General features: G+C 40.5%; 1 protein-coding gene across 2 annotated transcripts in view; it reads left to right on the plus strand.

Annotated features, from left to right (window-relative positions):
- Positions 1 to 16,320, plus strand: part of SHC4 (SHC adaptor protein 4) — a 126,595-nt gene that overhangs the window by 49,886 nt on the left and 60,389 nt on the right. For both annotated transcript variants that reach the window (XM_060294281.1, XM_030842672.3), the window contains 2 exons: positions 12,533 to 12,596; positions 15,382 to 15,501. In XM_060294281.1, coding sequence (XP_060150264.1) covers positions 12,533 to 12,596; positions 15,382 to 15,501 — 184 coding nt within the window. The remainder of the gene's footprint in view (positions 1 to 12,532; positions 12,597 to 15,381; positions 15,502 to 16,320) is intronic.

The following is a 16,320-nucleotide window of genomic DNA, read 5'->3' on the forward strand; positions in this document are numbered from 1 at the left end:
TCCTGAACTAGACCAAATTCCAGAACGAGGAGCTCTTAGACAATTGACTCAGGTCCCGGGCTCCATGGTAGAGCGTCTGGCACATGGACCCCATTCGTATACATTGTTGAACAAAGGAATGAAAATAAATTCGCTGAAGATACTCAGTTTAATTCAGAGAGCCTTGGGGTCCAAGGAGTTGATTCAGATGAAGAGAAGGATTTCTTGATCCCAGGGAACTGGCTGTACTTCAACCTCTTTCTAGTTCAGGGATTCAAACATGGTTTTCAACTTTTAGGAAGCAGTCTACAGAGCAGTTTATTATTAATGAATAGCTACAGTCAGCATCATAAAAGTTAACATTTATAAAAGATATTACTAGTAATCCTATTTTGCGCATGAGAATACTGAGACTTAGAGAAATTATGGAACTCCCCTAGTAAGTTAATAAGTGGTGGAACCAGTAATCAGGTCTGCCTGACTCTCGTGTACTATGCCTCAGTCAAAACGAGAGAATTCTAAGGAACAAAACTCAGGGCAATGCTGAAAGCCAGAAGTGACAGAATAAGGAAACATCCAAACCTCAGGTTAGAATTTGTCCTAGGTTCAAGATACCAGATCCCTCGTTTGTGAGTTCTCTCACAAACGAGGGCCTTCATAAAGATGCTCAAAATATGTAGCTGAGGATACTTTTAGCATCCTTTTCTGATCTCTACTAAGGAAAAAAAATTGTGTCAGACAGTGGTTCTCAGACTTCAGCACACGAGAGAATCAATCACCTGGAGGGCTTGTTAAAACACAGAGGGTTGGGCCCCACTCCCAGAGTTTTGAATTCAAGAATTTGCATGTCTGACAAGGTTCCTGGTGTCGCTTATGCCACTGGTCTGGGGACCACACTTTGAGAACCACAGGTGTAAGGGAACCCTATCAGTGGTTTCAAAATGAGTTCTCTTAGTTGGACCACGGATCATATGGAAATCCCTTATTTTTGAAAAGGTGGATCCCCAGAAAATCCCCAAAAGCGTCTGGAGGTTATTTTTGCTTTTAAGAAAGGAAAAGGGCAAAGCCTAGGGAATACCAGAGCAGCGAGTTTTAATTCTGATATATGTATATATATACATATCTCCAGAAAAATCAATGTTACAGTTCCTTTTAGGAAGAGTGAACTAAATGGGAAGCACTCAAAATTCATTAAAAACTAATCACAGCCTGAAAGACTTTTCTTTGATAAAAAGACAGCTTTGTGGCCAAAGGAAATACAGGACAGTTGGCATGTCTCTCCACCTGCCAGGCAGATTTGTTCCGTTTCCTGTCAGGATTCTCCTTAGGAAAACTGTGAAATGCCTAATGGAATAAATGCAGGCTCTGACCCCTTTTCTTAAACATGAGTTGGAGCTTGTGAGAGCTGCACCTACTCTAGGAAAATGTTCATTTTCACGTATGTTCGATTAATAAGAGGGTGGATCTTTTTTTTTTTTTTTTTTTTTTTTTGCGGTACGCAGGCCTCTCACTGTTGTGGCCTCCCCCGTTGCGGAGCACAGGCTCCGGACTCACAGGCTCAGCGGCCATGGCTCACGGGCCCAGCCACCCCGCGGCATGTGGGATCTTCCCGGACTGGGGCACGAACCCGTGTCCCCTGCATCGGCAGGCGGACTCTCAACCACTGCACCACCAGGGAAGTCCGAGGGTGGATCTTTTTGATCTGCATCATCTGAGCCACTTACGAGGATTTTCTCTGATTTTTTTTTCACTGTCAGCTGTGACAACGCAGATTCTTAAAAAGGAAAGGCATCCTCTAGTTAAGTGTTTATGACAAAGTAAAGTAGCATAATTCTGGCAGCAGCTCATGAGCAGGACTTAGGCTGGATCTAGAAACAGACTCTGAGATGGAGAGTCAAATGCAAAAGGTTTGCTGGGAAGAGTCTCAAAATCAACACTTGAGGGAGTGAGGGATACAGGACTAGACCTGGTGGGGCAGCGGGGGAGGCTTGAATAGTGATGCTGTCTCAACAAAGGCTTCAGCAGATCTCATGGGTAAAGAGATCGGGCCTTCAAACCCCGTATTGACTTGTCATTGGTGCCTACTGCCTCCTGGGAGGGACATATCTGTGGGCTAGGTAACTGCCTCAAGGAGAGGACAAGTTCTGGGGAAGGGACTCAGCTGTGAGCCATTAGCAGTGAACACTCCAGCAACAGGGGCAATGACTACCTTTGTTCTGAAGGGGGATCTGGGTTATGCAGGGGGACAAGGATCGTACTTTGTTTCAGTGCCATAGAGCTGTCTAAACATTTACATATTGAACATTCAGTATATCCAAGGCAGGTGCCATGGGGTATCTAAAGAAAATCAGATAAGCATTCTGCCTTTATAGAAATGTGAACTATCCATTGCTACTTGCATAATAGACATAATTGGACCTCTTCTACAACATATTATTTATAACATTCCAGTTATAACCATAGAGTACGCTGCTGGGTACTAGGTATTGTAAAAAGCAGGTTAGACCCAGTTCTCAAAGCAGACAGACATTTTAAGGATAAAGCAATAATAATGGCTAACATTTACTGAAGCATTGTTCAAAGCACTGTTATTATTCCCACTTTATAAATTTAAGAAACTGAGACATAGAAAGCTTTAAAAACTTGCTCAGGGGCTCCCCTGGTGGCGCAGTGGTTGAGAGTCCGCCTGCCGATGCAGGGGACACGGATTCGTGCCCCGGTCCGGGAAGATCCCACATGCCGCGGAGCGGCTGGGCCCGTGAGCCATGGCCGCTGAGCCTGCGCGTCCGGAGCCTGTGCTCCGCAACAGGAGAGGCCACAACAGTGGGAGGCCCGCATACCGCAAAAAAAACAAAAACAAAAAACCCAAAAAAACTTGCTCAACATGATAGAGCTTATAGGAGACTGCTAGATTTTGAATTCTGGCTGTCTGATTGCAGAGGCCACTCAATGAGCCTTTCTTCATTCTATTATCATAGAAGACTTATAGATAAATTAAAGTGCTCCACTTTTTTCCCTTTTAACAATTATTTATAGTAATTTTACACTTTTATTTCTGTATTCCTGCAAGCACTTTGTACTGTATCATGTACATGATATCATGTCACTTAATGAAGCTTAGTTGATATAAAAAAAAAAAGAAGAAGAATGTCAGTTCCCCTCTCCCTTCACTGAATGCTGGTAGGAGAAACAAAGAATGGAAGATGATAATTAACAGTATGTAGAAGAAGTTCCATAAGCCTTATATTTATACAGTAGAAGACCCATCTCTCATAAAACCCAGCTTCCTGTACCAAGATACTTAGCAAGACCAAGTCCAAAATATGTATAAATAATCTTGGTCTGTGACGATTAAAAGGTTGTATTCTAATGTTTTTTCTTCCATGTACAAGCTAATGGCTGACTGTGACCCCAAGGCCTCTTACATTCCTTTCTGGTTTGCTCCAGAGGAAGGGTGAGCAAACCACCTGCTACCTGATTTTGATTCTGCCACCTTTTGAGCCAAGGATGGTTTTTGACTTTTTTAAATGTTTGGGGGCAAAATATCAAAGAAGAATATTTTGTGACATGTGGAAATTACATGGCATTCACATTTGTGTCCATAAGTGTTTCTGGCACACAAGAATGCCCATTCGTTTATGTATTGTCTGTGGCTGCCGTTCAAGCTACAGCTGCAGAGTTGAGTTGTTGTGACAGTCTGTATGGCTCTGAAAGCCTGACATTTTCACTCTCTGGTCCTGTATAAAAAGGCATGCTGACTACTGCTATGAAGAGATTCTCAACCTGATTTAGCTCTGTTGGAAGCACTTGAGGGAGCTTTTAAAACTCCCAGTAGTCCCACCCTCACCCATTAAATCAGAATGTCTGGAGATGAGACCCAGTCATCAGGATTTGTTAAAGCTCCCCTGTGTTTCCCCAATGTGCAGCCCAGGTTGAGAACCACTGCCTAGAGCATGAATACATTTCGAGGGGCAGATGGACTAGGCTTCCCAGCATACAGGTGGCCAAATGGGAGAGAATGCAGGTCACTTATCACCACCCATGTGTGCAGGGGGTCATGTGAGCAAAGATGTTCAGGACCTCCAGATGCCCTCTAGTGAAAGCCCTTCCCGTGAGGAGATAGCCAGGATAAAGGGGACAGGGTGGACAGGAGAGGATTATACCAGATATCTTTCCCAGCATATTGACCAAGTTGAATACAAATTTCTCGCCGAATGGAACATCATCAAATGTGCAGGTAGTGTAGCCTTCCCAACCGTAGCTGCTAGGAGCAGGGGACCTAATTCCTTAGCATCCACTAATACGACCATCTGGTTGAAGCTGTAGAGCCCAGAACCAGTCATACTGTGCAGTGAGTTCAAGTAGAAGTTCTAATCCGCTGTGTGGTCCTTGAACTGATCTGCTTCAGAATCACCTGGGAGGCTGTTAAACTGCAGACCTATAGAATCAAAATCTCAAGAACCGTCCCAGGAATCTGCATTTTGAACCAGCATCCCAGTTAATTCTTAAGAACTTTGAAGTTTGATCGCCATGTACCTAAATGGTTATCTCAGTGAATTCTTAGCAGATGTGCATGCCAAAGTTGTCCGACCAGTGGATTCAATTGGCTAAGCCAGTTACTAATTCCTTCCAGAGGCACACACACACATTTTTAAAAAATGGACTTACCAGATAAAATCTATAGTATATACACCAAATGGCCCATAAAAGAAGGAGTTATGGGGCTTCCCTGGTGGCGCAGTGGTTGAGAGTCTGCCTGCCGATGCAGGGGACACAGGTTCGTGCCCTGGTCCGGGAAGATCCCACGTGCTGCGGAGCGGCTGGGTCCGTGAGCCATGGCCGCTGAGCCTGCGCGTCCGGAGCCTGTGCTCCGCAACGGGAGAGGCCACAACAGTGAGAGGCCCGCGTACCGCAAAAAAAAAAAAAAAAAAAAAAAAAAGGAGTTATTTTTGTTTTAAACAGTGGTGGAAATCATACACTCGTTCTACCCATTACTGTCTTGCTCAACACTATAGATACCTCTGGTAAACTGTTTTAAGTATCTTAAATGGCACCAAATCTTCCTTTTTTGAAGATAGGCCTAATTTTTGGAAGTAGATAAACATCATTTGGAGTGAAATGCGATGAATAAAGTGGGTGATTATGTTGGATCTGTTTTGGTTTTTTAAAAAATGAATTTTGGTGCTTAAGTGACCACACTGTATGATCAGTACACTCTTTAACCCCAAAAGACATGCCTTCATAATATTTTAGTGTATTTTGTCTGAAACAGAGTTGTTTTAGTTTATTCCAAAGTAAAGGAGAACAGTCTTTTGGATTTACCAATTCCAGTGTGTTTTGTGTGAAATCAACCCCATTCCTCTGTTGTCACTTCATATTTGAGGGTGTATAAGCCATCAGTATGGGGGTGTGTTTGCATTTTGAAATATGTGATTCTATTACAGGAAATCATTGTGGGGATAGGAGAAAATCAGCACTTCATTTCTGTTTACTGGGGAGGTACTTGCAGGGGAGGTGCGATCCTGGGGACAGGATGGTCTTTCACTTCATTAAAGTGCAGTTGATGGGTCAACCTTTGCATCAGAGCCAAAGGGCAGAATCACAGAGTAGACAGAACAACCTGTGTTCTATGGTGGATTGTGTTGGGTAGAATTGCAAATGTACTTTATAATCAGATTTTAAATAGAATCCAGGTTGAACGGAGTGGTGAGATAAGTCCATGTGAGAGTAAATGCTGTGGGCAGTCCTGAAAGGTTTGATTTGACCATCTGGGACCTGAAGTGCCTATTTCTAAAATGAAAGGATATATTTTACGGGCTGTGTCGACCCTCCCAGAGTGCATGGGCGATGCCCCTTGATAATAGCACAAAGGGAGTTTGAAGTTTTCCATTTTCCGCTGGTCTAGGGGCATTGACTGCACTCATTGTGTGCTTATCGCCATGGAGGCAGGCTCATGTTCTAAAGTGTCCTGTCTGGGGCTTGCACACATTCTTGGATGTCTTTAATTTCACCAGGCTGAACAAAATTGAACACATAGATCACTGAGGCTTGATGTTCTGAAGGCAAAGATTTCAAAAAAGCAGGTACTAGTTTCCCTAGAACAATTGGAACACCGTAATACCACACTGATGTGGAGTCTGAATTACTTACGAGTCCTCTCATTCATCAATAGGAAAGCAGTTTGAGACATTCAGGTGACAACTTGTCCCTGCGACATTGTTAACTGATTTCTTTAAGGGTTCATGTTGGAGACGAAAAGTAAGGGAAAATCCCCGTGCCTTTCTTCTGCCTACGTGTTTTTTGAGTTTTAGTTTGGAAAGGCTCTTGCTGGGATTAAAATGTATTCTTATTTCTGTTTTCTTGGAAAAAACAGAACCACTCGTGTTTGTGTGTGTGTGTGTGTGTGTGTGTGTGTGTGTGTGTGTTGGGAGATGGGGATAGTTGCTTTTAACTGCTCTGCTGGGCCATTTGCCTGGTCTCATGTGACACAGTTTCTGGCTTTCCTATTTCCTGAAGAACTGTATTTTGACATTCATTGGAAACATTCTGTCCCACAGGCCCCCATCCTCCCTTAAATGCTCCCCTTTGTCTTGGATTAGGATATTGCCTTCCAAATTTTACAAAACAAAGATCGGGCAATATTGCTCCCAGAGGAGCTTAACTGTTTAAGAGTTAAAGACACAGAAAAATTATAACTTCTTAAGTACTGTAGTGGCCAGGGGTTGATGAAGAAAGGTGCCTTTGTTTGGGTGATTAGTTTGGACTCTGTTAAAACAGACAAAAATATCTTTTTTTGGTCTTATGGCGTAGGCAGGGTTTTATATGCTTAAAAGCAAATCTTCAACTGCATTCTCATTCTCTTACATCAGCCCGCTTCTCCCCTTCCCTCTCATGTGGCAAAACAATAAACAAAGTGACCACTGTTGGTGCCGTGGGTCTCTCTCTCTCTCTCTCTCTTTCTGGTACAGGCTCCCAGGATGGAAATCTTTAGCCGTTTAAACTCTGAAAAGTCTTGCTCGTCTAAGAGAGGACGATTGCTGAATGTTTGCTCGCTGGAGAATGTCCCATGGTCGTCAGCTTCCAAGACGCTCTGCAGAAATGCAGGCTGCTTGAGCAGCTGGGATGGTGGGGGGCACCCCCGTCCTGTGAGGAATCCCTGATTCAGGATCTCTGTTTTCTTTTTTCTCAGTATTTGTAAAGTCAGTGCTTTAGGTCGGAGGGTGTGTCTGGAACTCCAGGAAAGCACTGAAAGTACTATTTGTTCTTGAAAATGTTACAGTTAATCTCTTGGTCGGAGTCTGAGGGGAAGAAAAGATCTTTGTGAAGAAAGGCAACATATCGCAAGCACGTATGTGTCTTCCTTGACTAGGGTTTCAGATTTGCTAACGCTGATAACAGCAAAGAAAGGAGAGTTTTGAGAGGTTATTTTAAAGCGGTGGTTCTTAACCTGGGATGTGTGGATTCCCAAGAGGCCCACAGATGGTTTTCCAGGGATGGTGCCGAGGACCGGTGGGTAGGGGTGGGATGGGCCCTCTAAAATTGAATAGAAACATTGGTATAAATAGGCCTTTTATTGAAGAGAGACCTATGATTCTCCTTAGAGTCTCAAGTAAAAAAAAGTAATAGCTACTTTATTTTTGGTAGCTCTTTTCCTCTGTTATGGCAAAAGACACATAAAATAAAATTTACCATCTTAATTACCACTTTAAAGTATTGGGTTGGCCAAAAAGTTCGTTTGGGTTTTTCTATAACATCTTACAAAAACCTGAACGAACTTTTTGGCCAGCCCACTATATAGTTCAGGGGCATTAAATACGTTCACATTGCTGTGCAACCATCACCCCTGTCCAGCCCCATAATTCTTTTCATCTTGTGAAACTGAAACTCTGTACCTATTAAACAGTAACCCCCCATTCTCCCCCAGACCCTGGCAACCATCATTCTACTTTCTATGATCTTTGACCTACTCTAAGTACCTTATGTAAGTGGAGTCATGCAGTATCTGTCTTTTTGTGACTGGTTTATTTCACTTTGCATAATGTCCTCAAGATTCATTATGTTGTAGCACATTGCAGAATGTCCTTCCTTTTTAAGGCTGAATAATATTCCATTGTATGTATATACCACATTTTGCTTATCCATTCACCCATTGAGGGCACATGGGTTCCTTCCATGCTTTGGCTGTTGTGAATATTTAATTAATTAATTAATTTATTTTTCTTAGTTGTTTTGGCTGCGTCAGATCTTAGTTGCAGCACACAGGATCTTTTGTTGAGGCATGCGGGACCTTTTCATTATGGCATGTGATCTCTTTGTCGTGGGGCTCGGGTTTCTCTCTAGTTGCGGTGCTTGGGCTTCTCTCTAGTTGTGGTGTGCGGGTTTTCTCTCCCTAGCTGTGGTGTGCGGGTTCCAGGGTGCGTGAGCTCAGTAGTTATGGCATGTGGGGTCCAGAGTGTGTGGGCTCTGTAGTTTGCTGCACGTGGGCTCTCTCATTGAGGCATGTGAGCTCGATAGTTGCGGTGCTCGGGCTTAGTTGCCCCGCGGCATGTGGGATCTTGACCAGGGATCGAACCTGTGTCTCCTGCATTGGAAGGCATATTCTTTACCACTGGACCACCAGGGAAGTCCCTAGCTATTGCGAATAATGCTGCTGTGAACGTGGGTGTACAGTATAACTACTTTTTAAAAGCAAGTTCATAAGCACAAGTTTCCCCTTGTTTCTTTTGAGTTGTATATTAAGAGACTTTCTGAATCTGTGAAGCTTCTGGTGCCTCAACTTACTTTAAAGTTCTGAGTGAATGTGCCTTGCACACATGTGTGTTCTTCCCCTGAGGGCATGTGGCCGGGCTCTGGAAGTTCTTCTCGTCCCTAAGGAGATAACAGCCGCTGTATAGAAAGCAAAGGGCCGGGGCATCCTCATGGGCCTTCTCCAGAGCTGACCCCTACCACTTTGCCTTCTTCCCTTGGCAGGTTACTCCAGCCACAATGCAGAAGGATTGGCCAAAAAGGAGCCTCTTTCTGTGCTGGGGAGTGAGCAAGGGAAGGACCAATGTGTTTCTCCTCCCTAGTTCCCAAAGTCTGGGACTCCCTCCTTTTCATGCACTTGGCATTATGGTCCCTCCCTGGGTGAGTGTGGATTTTGAAGTCAGACTTGGATTTGCATTCTGTCTCTCCCACTATCTGCTGCGTTATTTGGAGGCAGTTATTAAAGTTCTTTGAACTTTAGTTTCTTCATTTGTAAAATGGGGATAAAATACCTACCGTGAAATGACATTATTAAGACTGAGAAGACGTACATAAGGTGATGAGTGCTGAGCCTGACCATATACATAGGAGCAGCTTCTTCATTAAAACCCAGGCTCTCTGCTACAAATCTAAAGGTAGGGATTTCTAATGTGAAAGCATTGCTAAATCTGGTCAAGGGTTTTTTTGTTTGTGAAACTTTGTGGAGTGGAAACCAGCAAGTCTACCAAGCAAACTGAAAAGATAAATCTGGACTTAGTGGCTATAAAGATGGAGGCGTTAAAGGCTAAGCGGGGATGGGAGCAGAGGGAGAAATAAAGATCTGTTATTATCTATAACGTGAGCATTGTCCCATCTCTGCAATTGTTGGCAAAAGAGAGGCAGGTTGTGTCACTCTATCGGGACATCCTTGACGTGCCCTCACATCTCCACAGTACATGAGCAAAACTCCTGCTGAGGAACTAACTTTGCATTCTTTTGAATATTTTAAAAGATTTTTTATGCAATCAACTGTACAATGAAGGAAAACATAACACTGTTTACATCTAAACATCAATAGAATCAAAAACAGGAAACAGCAAATCACACACAGAAGACACCTAAACCAAGTCACTGTTTATATGCTCTTTCTATGTCACTATTTATACAGAATTAATTTTATATAGCTGCTACCAGTGTGTATATGCCATTCCAAGTTCTACTTTTCCCCACTAATTTGTATAGATTCCCCCCATATTTCTGTAGTTCTCATACTTAACATTTCAAGTGGCAGTATTTATATTGATTTGTTTTATATCTATATCACAAGCTTTGGGGTTGGTTTTTTACTCTAAAATAAATGTTTCTTTTACATAACTACTCAATGCTATTTCAATACAAATTCCTCCTCCCTTGTCAAAAGCTCTGATAAATATGATGACATTTGTCATCTTTTATGAACTTTATCTCTAGAAAGATTGTATTAATACTAATCAAGGCCACCAGCAATGGATAAGTATACCTGAAGTGGAATTTTTCCCATTTCCCCCAATACTGGCTTTGTAATTTTCTGTTCTGTGAATGTAATAAGAGTGGAGCAAGTATCTTATAGTTGCTTTAATTTTTAATTCCAGAAGTATAATGAATGTCAACATTTTCTTGTTTCTTAAAACTGAACTATTTCTAACTCCGTTTGTATGAATTACCTAATCCAGGAATTGGCAAATGACAGCCCTTTGGCTAAATATGGCCAGTTGCCTGCTTTTAGAAATAAAGTTACTGGAACACAGCTGTGCTCATCTGTTTACATGTTGTCTACTGCTGTGGTTGAGCTACAGTGGCAGAGTTCAGTAGTTGCAACAGAGCAAAGTCTAAAATATTTACTATCTGGCTCTTTACAGAAAAAGTTTTCAGACTCTAATCCCATCTCTTAGCTCTTACTCACTCTTGTTCTACCACAATTTATGCTCCTGCAATATCAATGTCAAAGTACTGTAGTTCCTCACATGTTGTGATAATTTATGTTTTAGTGTCTTTACACATGCTCTTCCCTCTGTCTGGAATTTCCCAACTCCACTCTGCCAGGAAGGTTCAGCCTTCCAAACCCTCCTTGAGGGGTGCTCATCCTATAAAGCATTCCCTTTAATTCAAATTCATAACTTTACTTTTTGTTAGAAGATATTGACAGCTGGAATGAGAATCAAGAAAACAATGCCTGGAAAAGCAATTTATAAAACTATAGATGCTATATAAAAGTAACAACTTCTAATAATAACTATTATTATACTTGGCAGCATCAGTGCCCGCCTTTGTTTCTACTTTTATTTCAAACCATTTACAGGGAGCTTTTTAGACCAAAGCACCCCTGTTGGCTCTCATGGAGTAAAGGATCTAAGAACACCTTTCCCATAATCTTTCTTTGTTAAATACCAACAACATATTTGGGTGCCTGGACTAGTTATTTTGGCAACACCAGAGACCAATTCAGATTAATTAGATGTGTCAGCAATTATTGACTAATCATTAAGATGACTCAAAACATCAATCAACCAACCAAACCAAAAAGACCAACTCTCTGAGTTGTCCTGCTTGACTCCACAGAACAAGTTTGGAATCCTAGAGGAGGAATAAACATAAAATTCTGAGAAGATATGCTAAGGCAAAAAGCCTTTCTATCCATTGGTTGCGGGTAATTATGTTGAGAACATAGCTCTGCACTACTATGTATACAGATCTACCTATCTATCTATATTTATTTATATATCTTTATATCTATCTGTCTATAACGTATATATATTTTTTAATGGGTCTGCATTCCTCTCTCTGCATCCCCTTCCTTTGGGAATCAAAAACATCTCATAGAAAATATTTTCATGAAATCTAATATATATAAAAACTGTATAGTGTGTGTGTGTGTGTGTGTGTGTGTGTGTGTGAATACAGTGTACTAATTTAAACGATGATGTCCAGTGGATCTGGAAGGAGTTTAGAGATTTCCATTTGCTTTGTGAAAAGTTTGACATGTGTGTTGAAAGCCATGAAGCGAAGGTTCAGATTACGCCACGTGAAAGCTTGGGTGGTTCTGAATGCTGAGTCCCAGAGACAAAAGCTCTTAGTTATAACTGCATTTCTGGAGAGGAGGGCGCCAGTTCGTTCACCACTTCCATTAAGGAACAACTACTTCTTTTAGCGGTGCTCTTCTCTCAGGAAGTGCAATATATAGTAAGGGCAGAAAAATAAGCAAAGGAGGAAATCTGTTATTGATTTTCTTTTCTTCTGTGAAATTACATGAAAGCTCAATGGCTTGGAGCAGTAACTTAGTCAATAAGCCTCCATTTGGGACCACCTTGAAGTTCAATTCTCTCTCAATCCTTTTAAACTTCCTCTAGTGTTGGATTCTTTTGTATTTAATTATCTTTGGTGCTGAGATACTATGAAGCTTTTTTATTCATCACACCACAGAGGATTTTGCTAAAGGTAAAACTGTGAAGTATTCCCAGACAGTAAAGTTCCATCAGTCCTTTTTGGTTAGAAATCAATAGCACTGAAAACCAATCCTTAAAAGCCAAGGAAAAAAGACGAAGAAGGTGAATAGTAGGACTCCTTACTGTAAAGCAATTTTTCAATATTAAGGTGTTGCTGGATTTTCTTGGGTTTGAGCTGCAGAGAGACTAAGCTCAGTGTTTTCTCCAGTGGGAGTGGGGAAGGTCATTTATGTCAGGCTCACCATTATGTGAGTGTACATTTTGGTCATAATACTTGCTAATGTTTATTGAACATTTACTGTGTACTTGATAGTATGCTGAGTCTTTATATGGTTTCTGTTCTGTAGGGAAGCAATAAGTCGCCTGTGTGAAGCTGTCCCCGGGGCAAATGGAGCCATTAAAAAGCGAAAGGTAAATATTGGTGTTTTTTTTTTTTTTTTTTTAGTTTCCCTAACTATGGGAAAGATAGCATCAAAATAGTTGTTAGTTCATTCCACCACATGACCCAAGGTCTAGAATGGCCTTGATTATTTGACATGCTATCTGAGAAGCACTCAAAGTTGTTCTTGTCCCTCAAATTTTTCTGACTTGCCAGACACTGTCTGAAATGGTGATGCCTGAGGGTCAGAGTAGAGAAAGCACCTGGGTCTTTTCAAGTCAGAAAATCTGGTTGCAGAGCTAGGTATTTACTTACCTTTGAGCATGGTATCTCATCTCTCCAAAACTCCATTCTTGTTCCTGTAAAGTTAAGCTGTTGAACCAGATGACCAATTTTGGTACCTTCCAATTTCAATATTTTATAATGTATGTATTCTGCATTTTAACATTTTAGACTTTTAGGACTCCATGGCCTATTTTCAGATGGAAACAAGAGTGCTGGTAGAGGTAAGGGTAATAAATGGGTAGAAGGAGCTTTTCATGTTGAAAGAAATCATGAGATTTGATGTTAGACTTGCACTTAAATCCTGTCTCTGCCACCTACTAACTGTGTGATCTTGATCAAGTCATTTCACCTTTCGAATCCTTGGTTTCCTCATTTGTAAAGTAGGAGAAAATAGCCCTTAGTTTATAGAATTATGTAAGAATTAAATGAAGTGATGTGTTAAGTGTCTTGCTTACATTAGGCTTTCAACGCTAATGCTAGTTAGTATTATCCCTAGAATACTTAGTTGCTTTGAAAAGTCCAAAGGGGAGGTGCAATGGCGCTTAAGATAACTATATAAATTATAGAAGTATAGACTGTTTAAGAGGGGAGGAATTTTTAGAGATCTCCCAGTTGAACCCTCTCACTTTGCCAGCTGCTAAACCATGGCTCAGAGAAGAGACTTGCCTTGAGTCACTAGGAAGATCAAGGTCAGCACCAGCTGTAGACGCCAGGTCTTCAGAGTCCCGGCTTTACTGCTCTATTCCCATACCACCCTGCCTAATTTTTTATCATTACTCATTATTTTGCATAGGACTGAACCCACTGTCACCCAGAGTGACTCAGAGGAGCCACATGATCTGGGAAACTCTGAAGAATGGCTCTTGAATTCTACTAGAACTCCCATTACTAGTTTCTCTGACAGAACCGATGGTCTGTCTGTAGCCTCTAGCCTCCTCCTGCCTCTCATAACCTCTGTGAATAGGAGGTTCCGACTGGAAGATCCCAACAAACAGGCTTATTCACTTAAGACTTTCTCATTTCAGGAGTAGTGGGATCCACACTCCAAAACAAAATAAAACAAAAGAAAACCGGGCTGTCATCTTTCCAGAAAGTACACATGTAAAGAAGTAAAAAACAAAAAAAAAAAAAAAAGAAATTTTTGAGCTAATTCCCTTTGATAGCTAGCTTTTTTACTGAGTACTTAATACATGCCAGGGACTCTTCCATGCACTTTATATTTTTTATATTCTTTTTCCTCCCAATTTGAAAAATTGTGATAAAATATACATAACATAAAATCTACCATTGGAACCATTTCTAAGGGTATAGTTCAGGGATATTAAGTACATTCATACTGTTGTTCAATCGTCACCCCCATCTATCCTCATAACTCTTTTTTTTTTTTAAGAAATAAAGTCATTTACTTGAAGAACAGAATATACTTAGAATTGTTTGCTTCTATAAAGCCCATTTCCCCCAAGCCTTAACTTTGAAATTTCATATTAAGCAATGAAGTTATTTTACACAATCTAGTTAAACAATTTATTAGGAATAGTCCCGTAACTTTTTTTTTATCTTGTAAAACAGAAAGTTTATACTCATTAAAAAACAACTTCCCATTCCCCCCCGTCTCCAGCCCCTGACAACCACCATTCTACTTTCTGTCTCTATGATTTTGACTACTCTAAGTATCTCATATAAGTGGAATCATACAGTATTTGTCTTATTATGACTGGCTTATTTCACAGTACTCCACATAATGTCCTCAAGGTTCATCCATGCTGTAGCACATGTCAAAATTTCCTTCCTTACTAAGACAGAATAAATATTTCATTGTATGTATATATCACATTTTGCTTTCCATTTATCTGTTGATGGACACTTGGGTTACTTCCATGTTTTAACTATTGTAAATAATGCTGCTATGAACATGGATGTACAAATATCTCTTCAAGTCCTTGCTTTCAGTCCTTTTGGGTATATAACAAAAAGTAGAAATTGCTGGATCTTATGGTAATTCTAGTTTTAATTTTTTGAGGAGCTGCTGTACTGTTTTCCATAGCTGTTGTACCATTGTACATTCCTACAAATAGTGTACAAGGGTTTCAGTTTCTCCACATCCTTGCTAACACTTGTTATTTTCCCTTCCTTCCTACCTCCCTCCCTCCCTGCCTTCCTTCCTTCTGACTAGTTATAGGTCTACACAGATTTTCTATTTCTTCATGATTTAGTCTTGGTAGCTTTTATGTTTCTAGGAATTTGTCCATTTCATCTAGGTAATCCAGTGTGTTGACATACAACTGTTCATAGTATTCTCATAATCCTTTTCCTTCTGTTGAATTGGTAGTAATGACCCCACTCTCATTTCTCATCTTACTAATTTGAGTCTTCTCTCTTTTTTTCTTAGTTTATCTAGCTAAAGGTTTGTCAATTTTGTTGATCTTTTTGAAGAACCAACTTTTGGTTTCATTTTTAACATTTAAAAAACATAAATATTCATTCTGTAACAAAGTCCATAACTTACAGAGTGTTGTTATGTTATTTTTAAAGCCTCCAGCTAAGTTCCTATCAACAGTTCTTGGCAAAAGTAATCTTCAGTTTTCGGGAATGAATATAAAACTGACCATCTCAACATGCAGCCTCACATTGATGAATCTTGACAACCAACAGGTAAGATCATGAATGTCACTTATAGTTTAACATATCATCTATTTTTCTAGAACAGTCTGGGCATAATGAAGAGAATAAAGTTTCAGACAGTGTACCTAAAACTTAATAAGACATGAGGGGAAAAAATCTGCCAAGGATTTATGTGTAGCAATAATTAGGACAACAGTATTACTAACCCATCGCTGGGGCATTTAACTGCCTACATACTTGCCCCTACCTATCGGCTTTGTAATAAAAACTAAGGTGCAAAGAACATATTAAGTACCATTTGGAATATACTTGAGTCAGTCATTTATTACTCTCCGCTACCCCTCTGCAAAGGGAAAGAAATTCCATCATCAGAACTAACAGACTGCATGTTGGACTGGGGATGCACATGAAGGACAGAGGGGAAGGGTGATGTTAGGGTCAATGTTCCAGCTAACCGAAATTTAAGCAGAAAACATTTTCTTCCAGCCCTTAAGGTTGAAAAGCCTTCTCAAATGTTATTGTGTAAACAACTTTTTCATCTTTGATGATTTATGATTCTATGGTGTGCCTGAGTTCTCACTGTAAACATTATTTCTCAAAGAACAGCATCGTTGAAGCAAATATAAAAGATATACAGGCATTGCACTAAATATGTACTTTAAACTAGGACACTCTTTTTTGACTTATTTTTTAAACTAAATTCCTTATATCAGGTTATTTATGTATGTTAGAGTCTAATTTTTCTTTGTCTAATATGTAGTGATTTGAGGTTCTTGGTATTTAAGTTTTTACTGTGTGGAGTGCTATTGATCAGGGACTCACGCAGGGTTTAACGTGTACTTGTCAGTG

This window comes from Globicephala melas, chromosome 2 (genome assembly GCF_963455315.2).
Source record: "Globicephala melas chromosome 2, mGloMel1.2, whole genome shotgun sequence".
Lineage (NCBI taxonomy): Eukaryota > Metazoa > Chordata > Mammalia > Artiodactyla > Delphinidae > Globicephala > Globicephala melas.